This window comes from Myotis davidii, unplaced genomic scaffold (assembly GCF_000327345.1).
Source record: "Myotis davidii unplaced genomic scaffold, ASM32734v1 scaffold582, whole genome shotgun sequence".
Taxonomy (NCBI): Eukaryota; Metazoa; Chordata; class Mammalia; order Chiroptera; family Vespertilionidae; genus Myotis; species Myotis davidii.
Window position 1 is genome coordinate 983,780 of NW_006294113.1, and position 8,143 is coordinate 991,922.

At 44.6% G+C, this 8,143-nt stretch overlaps 1 protein-coding gene and 1 long non-coding RNA gene across 2 annotated transcripts in view; one reads left to right on the top strand and one right to left on the bottom strand.

The window, feature by feature from the left end:
- The window catches only part of PTPRB (protein tyrosine phosphatase, receptor type B), a 106,470-nt gene that overhangs the window by 7,113 nt on the left and 91,214 nt on the right, over positions 1–8,143 (bottom strand). The window contains exon 32 of the mRNA XM_006768154.2: positions 6,092–6,227. Coding sequence (XP_006768217.1) covers positions 6,092–6,227 — 136 coding nt within the window. The remainder of the gene's footprint in view (positions 1–6,091; positions 6,228–8,143) is intronic.
- Positions 1–8,143, top strand: part of LOC107183831 — a 24,690-nt gene that overhangs the window by 6,362 nt on the left and 10,185 nt on the right. The gene's annotated exons all lie outside the window — the stretch shown is intronic.

Genomic DNA, 8,143 nt, shown 5'->3' on the forward strand with positions numbered 1-8,143 from the left:
GGTCAGGAAGAGAACACAACACCACGTCAGGGATGTGGGCTCCTAGTCTGCATACAGCTGGCCAAGGCTAAATCGTGAGGCTTCTCGGGATCTCAGTTTCTCCATCTGTCAAACAAGGAGGCAAAGGTCCCCTCTACAGCTAACTTCCTCTACCATTATCCAGTTAACTGCCACGTGTCCAAAACGCAAACCATCCCACACTCCACGATAGACGCTTATGGCATACAAATGGTAATACCCTACTTCAGGGGACACGACTTTGTGTTGCTGTCAACTAGATGGACCCCATGATCGAAGTGGTCAGCCTTAGAGTATTTCATAGGTTGAGACACCAAGTAAAACTATAAGATCTTCCCTCACCAACTATCTTTACAGGTGAACAAGTATTTATTTTTAAGGGTTGGCACCAGGCACTGCTCCTGATTGGAAGTTAGCTTGGTCAGCTACTCAGGGGACTTCATCATGTAGGTCTGGTATAATCATTAGGACAATTCAAAGACACAAAACAATCATAAATGAGGCCTGCATTAATATTAACTATTCTTTGCCTTTCTGCTCACAAACCTTGCTCACTTGTAATGAGGGTTTTATACCACCTTGATCTTGAAAATTCCAGGAGGGCACTACCCTGAAAACAGTTGTTAGCATAGGCAGTCTCTTTTCGGCCATCTTGAAAACAACCCACCAAATTATGACAGACACCTGTCTGCTTCCTCCCATACAGAGCATGATTCTCACTTTATTTCTCTGCAGATATTAAATTACTTTGGGACCTGAGCATTCAGTGGTGACCAAGCTCTAATACCTTTATGTGATACCTTATTAATAAATTCTTCAACAATGATCCACCATGGGCTTTGAAACCAGTTAATATTCATTAATTTGCCTTCTCTTAAATACAAATTCTTTTCCCAATAGAATGTCCTTGAAAAATGATTACGAGTGAAACCTTCAGGTTGTTAATGTGCTTCATTCACAAAAAGTAGACAAAGTCTAATACATGAACCTCAATCAAAAGATAATTTTTTGCTCTGTTTAGCTAACGGGTGAAGCCTCAGATTCACTACATTTTGCCAAAAGTTGTAATATTGGGTAATTTTTATAGAATTATACATAAGGCCCTTTCATGGTCCATGAGTGCAGAGTTGAGCAGAGGGGCAAATAAGCATTGCAGGAAGTGGGAATTTTCTCTCCCCCCACCCCCCCCGTAGCAAATGAAATACCAAACAAATCCAGATATTATCTGGTTTTGTGTCTTTGAATTGTCCTAATGATTATACCAGAACTACATTATGAAGTCCCCTGAGATATGTGAACAAATACCCATAAGGTGATAAACGTAAGTCAGGATTGTATGTAAAGCTTTATACATAAGAAGAAGTGATCAGATTCACTTCTGGGGGATGGCAAGTATCAAGCTAGAGAGAAAAGGTGACATCTGTTAAGATTTTGAGCAAAGAAGTAGGACATTACAAATGATGTAAACAGCATGAAGGTACACATACCGCACTCACTGCTAGTGCCAAGCCAGCCTGCCAGGCTGGGCCCGGGCTCAGAGGCTGTAGGAGCAGCCCACCTCAGCAGAGTCCTAAAGCCAGGCAGATAATATCTGTATTTGTTTGGGATTTCATTTGCTATTGGGGGAAAAATAAGGGAGAGAGAAAATCCCCACTTCCTGCAATGCTGATTTCATCATGAATCGAGGAATCAAAGTTCATCCTGGCCCAGGGAGGGGAACGACCTTAAAACCATGGGGGTGGGTGGTGTGATGACAGGAACATGGAGAAGTAAGCTGGGGCCAGGTTACAAAGAGGCTTGGACATACGGATGAGAGTTTGAACTTCATTTTACAAGTGATGGAGAGCCTTCTAAGATTTCTCTGCCAGGCGTTACAAGAGTGAGTTAGCTAGAGAACTTGGTTGGTGGCAGTGGTGATGAGGGGTTGTCTGGAGAGACGCTGGAGAGAGCAGACTCACTGGGAAGCCACTGCAATACGCCCAGTGAGGGTTGGGAAAGGCTGGGCAAGGGCAGGAGCAGTGGGTGAGTGACTAGGACAGAGAGAAAGGTGCTGGCAGAATTGACAGGCCTCAGTGGCTGTCTGAATGCGAGAACTGTGGGAAAAGAAGTCAGACCCCGGGCTTAGGTGATCAGATGGAGGGCAAGGGGGACGGAAACACTGTCACCTGAAACCGAAAGGAGCGAGAGCAGCAGTGCTTTCGTTGTTATCACTGGGTTTGTGTTTGAAAGACAGGTGACGAGTTGTTTGAGTCGAGATGACTGGAAGGCTTCCAGGAGGAACTGTCTGGCAGCCAGGTGCTTAGGGGGATGCTGGGAAAGGAGAATGAGATTTGGGAAACATGGGCGTGTACGGGAGTGGGGGCCAGCACAAAGAATAAAGGTAGAGGCAGAAGAGCAGCGCCTTGAGGACAGAACCTCAGGGAAATCAAGCCGTGAAGAAGTACCCTGAGGGACCAGAGCCACAAAATCCTCAGAGAGGCAGGAGAACAGACTGGGAAAAGGAGCTATGTCCAAGAGAAGGAGGGCGAGCTTTGCACATCATGGTACCCCTGCCCTGGAAGTCACCCAGTGATATTTACGATAGGGAGTGCTCAGAGCTCTGGGCAGGTGTGTGGAAGGGACACATGACCACAGAGGCCTCTAACAATAACCAGGGAGTCTGAACACACACACACACACACACACACACACACACACACCTTGAGACTACTTCAAAGGTGATAATCTCCTTTTCTTAAGATTACAAATTAAGTATCGGTTTGAGTTTGCAGAAGTGAGAAACTAATAATGAAACATTGGCACTGACATTTTAGCAATGTAATTGTGAAATATTTGTTCATTCATTTAATAGAAAATTATATATATACAAAAACATGTTTCTGTCCTCTAGGAACTCGCAGTCTTATGGATAACTGGTATGAAACTGTGACGTAATTCTGCCACCCTTCATGAAATAACAGAGCTAGACAGTGGTCCTCAGTGGCTGCCCCAACCCTAAGTGAAAAGCTGATGGGGAACGTGAGAGTGGATGTCACTGTCAATTCCATCTGCACTGACAGAGACTCACACAGACAGGAAGTCCTTCCTGACCTGATACAACAGGAAGTACTCAGCACCATCCATCCGTGAAGCACTGTGGTGGTAAAAAGGGGCCTGAATTTAAGGGAGCCTCACACTAGCAGACAAAGACTATGGGGAACAGATGACACATTACCACCCGGAAAACGCAGTCGGCCACATCCAGAATGTGGGAAAATCTGCAGAACAAATGAACTGGTCTCTTTAACAAATATATGGCATGAAAAACAAACTAGAGAGAGTATCATTATAGATTAAAAGAGATTTAAAAGAGACCTCAACCAAATGCAATGTGTGGGCATTGTATTCTAATGCAAACCAGGTATGGAAAGTCATTTTTAACATAATTAGGGATATTTAAACATTGACTGAATATTATATGATATTAAGGAACTATGATTAGATTTGTTAGGTCTGATAATGATACTGTGATTGTAATTTTTAAAAGAGTCCATATTTTTAATTTGCACATTCACATGCACACATGGTATTTAAAGATGAAATGATGTGATAAGTAGAATTTTCTTTAAAATAGTCCAGTGAAGGCATGTGAACCAGATATGTGGGATGTAGATGAGAAAAGAACACAGAATACCGATAATTGCAGAAGCTTGAGTTTTGGTAGATGGAATTTCATAATATCATCTTTCCTAGTTTTATGTATTTTTTAAAAAACTCCAGAATAAAATAATTGCTCTAATGAAAGCACTCCTGGGCCAGGGCAGTGGTGGTGGGAGAGGATCCCTGGTGTGGGCACTGCCTGCAGGAGGCAATGACACCAGTGTTTTCCCAATGTGTCACGGAGTATGAGCTCCGCATTCGGGGTCAAGGAGGTTTTGGGATAGTGCATTTCAAAAAGCTCAGGGGAGCTCTGCTGCAGTAGAGCTGCTGCATGGTTTCCAGGTGTGCTGTAATCACGGACAGGAGCATGTAGAACGTTCCACTTTTTTAACCATGGGAATTATTTTTTAAATTACTTTTTAAAAAACTGATTTCAGAGAGAGGAGATGAGAGGGAGAGAGAGATAGAAACATCAATGATGAGAGAGAATCATTGATCCGTTGCCTCTTGCATGTCCCTACTGGGGATTGAGCCCACAATCATGTGCCCTGACCAGGAATTGAATGTAACCTTCTGGTTCATAGGTCAATGGTCAACCACTGAGCAACACTGGCTGGACAGGAATTATTTTTTTAAATAGAGGATTTTGATGCATCACTATGTTCATTGCAGCATTATTTGCAATAGTCAAAATATGGAAGCAGCCTAAGTGTCTACTGATAGACAACTGGATAAAGAAGGTGTGGTACATATATACACAATATTTGGCCATAAAAAAGAATGGAACCTTACATTTGCAACAACACGGATTGACCTGGAGAGTATTGTGCTAAGTGAAAAAAATCAGACAAAGAAAGACAAATACCATATGATTTCACTTATATGTGAAATAAAGAGCAAAGTAAGTGAAAAACAAAACAGAAACAGGCTCATAGATACAGAGAACTAGGGTGCTAGGCTGATGGTTGCTAGAGGGGAGCAGGATTGGGTAAAAAAGAAGAAGGGATTAAGAAGTATAAAGTGGTAGTTACAAATAGTCATGGGGATGTATATCAGTAAATGACAGCACAGGGGATAGAGCCAATAACATCTATACTAATAATAGAGGAATATGCAAATTGTACGGGACGCCGTCATGTAAAGACCAATGAGGACGGGGCAGGGCCACAGCAGAGAGTTCTCAGCACACCTGCACCAGGGGTCCACATGGCGCGGAGAGGAAGGGAGAGCAGATAGGCAGTTAGGGGGATCAGTCCAGGAGGGGAGTGCAGGTAGGCAGTTAGGGCGATCAGGCCAGGAGGGGAGAGCAGTTGGGCCATCAGGCCAGCAGGGGAGCAGTTAAGGGCATCAGGCAGGCAGGCAGGCAGGTGAGCAGTTAGGAGCCAGTGGTTCCAGATTGCGAGAGGGATCCCAGATTGGAGAGGGTGCAGGCCAGGCTGAGAGACACCCCCCCTCCCCCTGCCCCCGTGCACGAATTTTGTGCCCTGGGCTTCTAGTTAGTAATAACTATGTGTGGTGTCAGATGGGTATTAGACTTACAGGGAGGTCATTTCAAAAGTTATATAAATGTCTAACCATCTGCTGTACAATTGAAACTTACATAATATGGAATGTAATTGAAAAATAAAAGAGTTTTCAAAAAAAGTTAAATAGAGGATTTTGCAGAGTTACCTAGGAAACAGAAGGGTAAGAGAACTTGGGCTTTGGAAGGCAATTAATTGGGAAATGACATGCTTGGTCTGTGTGGGGACATGGCCTGGCGCAGAGGCTGTGGGCAGTGGACTTGCTGCTTAGGGCCCCGGGTTCTCTAGAGCAGGTTCGAGTGCCAGTCTGGCCATTACACAGCTGTTTATACCCCAAAGCCTCTGAACCTCAGTTTTCTAGCCTGGAAATGGGAAATAATAACTCTCTTATCAGGTTATGGTGAAAATCTAATGAATTAACCTGTTCAAAAATGCCCTGCAAATGCCAAAGGACCACCAATGGATGCACTTATCCTTCCCAATCAATGTACACCTCTTTGGTGTTTCCAGAGTTGGGGGGGTGCAGCTGGGTGGGGGGCTGGAGGAGAGAAGAGATTAGAATCTGTTTCCTCTTTACTAACTGAAGTTCTTGTGCTCACCCCAATCTGAAAATGATCTTCAAGATGGCCTGGCCTTCCTCCCAGGTATAATGCATTGATCACAATAATCTGTCTTCCTACCCACTCACCGGCAGAAGATGGGCAACCAGCTCAGTGAAGAGAAGGGTACACATCATCCTGAAGGTCCCTGAGATTTAAAATGACAAGTCCTAGACAAACTGTGTCCTCCATGCTCTTTCTCTTCCCAATGAGTCAGTTATTTCCCCTTCTCAGATTAGAGCCTCGGGCATTTGGGGGCTTTTGGAGGGAGACATGGAGCGCGGTCTGTGTCCTTCCGCCTGTGACTCTTACCTCCGTCTGCACCATGTGAACCCTGTGAAGCCGTAGGTCATGCACTGCTCCATAGATGTCCACAGAGTCTTTGGAGTCTAACTGCTGGAGGATTCGGTCCAACGCGATAAAGGTTCCAGTCCTGCCCACACCGGCACTGGAAGAGATGGGGAAGGAGGGCCGAGCCTGTTACATTGGCCTTTCTTTCTTTCTTTTTTAAAAAAAATGTATTTTATTGATTTTCCACAGAGAGGAGAGGAGAGGGATAGAGAGCTAGAAACATCGATGAGAGAGAAACATCGATCAGCTGCCTCCTGCACACCTCCCACTGGGGCTGTGCCTGCAAGCAAAGTACATGACCTTGACCAAAATTGAACCCGGGAACCTTCACTCCACAGGCTGAGGCTCTAATCCACTGAGCCAAACCGGTCAGGGCTACATTGGCCTTTCAAGAGGGCATCCAGAGACCAGCAAATCTTTCTTTTCCCTTCAAAGTTATGGGAGGTTACAGGAACATGTCTTCCTCTCCACATGCTCTCTCAAAGAAATCCAACCTAGAGCCCCAGCTACTACCTCTTTTCCTCACCTTCCCTACTCCCCCAGGGGTAGGTACTGCTCTGCACTTGGTGTGTATCATTTCCAGCCATGTTTTTATACTTCTCCTGCATCCATGAACAATATAGTCATTTTATGTGTTTCAAAAATTTACTAAGATGATAACATAGTTCATGTAGTCTTCTGACAACTTTTCCACTCAGTATTGTGTTTCGAGACTTATCCATGTCGTTACCCACACATATATACTTTCTCTTAACAACTCTATAGAGTTCATAAACCACTGCTAGTCCATCCACCACTAGTCCGTTCCCTACTGTTAAAGGCACTCACATTCTGTTAAAGACCATGTTGCTGTGAGAGCCACTGGCACACATGTGGGCATTTGCTAGGGCTGATATGTAGAGGTAGAACTGCGTATCATAGGGTGTGAACCCCTTCAACTTCACTAGGGATTGACAGTTGCTCCCCAAAGTGATTGCATAACCTGGGGATTTTTGCTGCACGTATTTCTAAGAAAAAGAAGAACAGTTCTCCAGTGGCCCCGGGAGAACATGCCTGCCATTCCTCAGGAGGCAGGAAGCTCTGTACCTCACATTCCTATTAAAAGCACCAGGGTTCCAATGACATATTGAAGCAGGGATTCTAGGGTGCTGGGCTGATTGGGAGACAGTGAGTGCCTTTGGCATTTCTCACTGTATCAATTCCCTGCTCCGTATTTATTAGTGCCATTCAGTTAGGACTATCAAAGTGTTGCTGCAAACATTAATTAGGTAAACACTAGGAGAGAGAGAGAGAGAGAGAGAGAGAAAAGAGAGAGAGAGAGAGAGAGAGAGAGAGAGAGAGAGAGAGAGAGAGAGATAGGTGGATTGCTAGTTTGATTTTATGGGTACACAGTAGTCTGAAGCCAAGAGAATTCAAGAGGGAACATAAATTTAAGAGCAAAGTTGGGTGCTACAGATGGCAGGTGCTACTCAACTGGAAGGGAGGGCTAGAGCAGGATCTTAAAGGACAGTTAGGGTTATTATAGATGGAGGAGAAAGAGAAGGCCATTGCAAGCAGTAAGAAGTTGCTAGTTTGATTTTATGGGTACACAGTAGTCTGAAGCCAAGAGAATTCAAGAGGGAACATAAATTTAAGAGCAAAGTTGGGTGCTACAGATGGCAGGTGCTACTCAACTGGAAGGGAGGGCTAGAGCAGGATCTTAAAGGACAGTTAGGGTTATTATAGATGGAGGAGAAAGAGAAGGCCATTGCAAGCAGTAAGAAGCGAGAGTAAATGTATGCTGTCTCCATTCTGGCTAGAGTGGGAGGGGGTTCTGGGAACTTGGATGGGGGATGGAGAGCCTGGAAGTCGCATGAGGACTCTGCATTTTTGTACAAAAGGAAAAAGAGCAAGAGAACAATGGTTGTTTGTGAAGAAAGATCTAGCTGGGCAGAGGGAGGCACTGTCTTCCAGGTCCTGTTTTATTTATAGTTTGATATCGCTGGGCCCAGTGCCATGTGCCAAATAATCTCT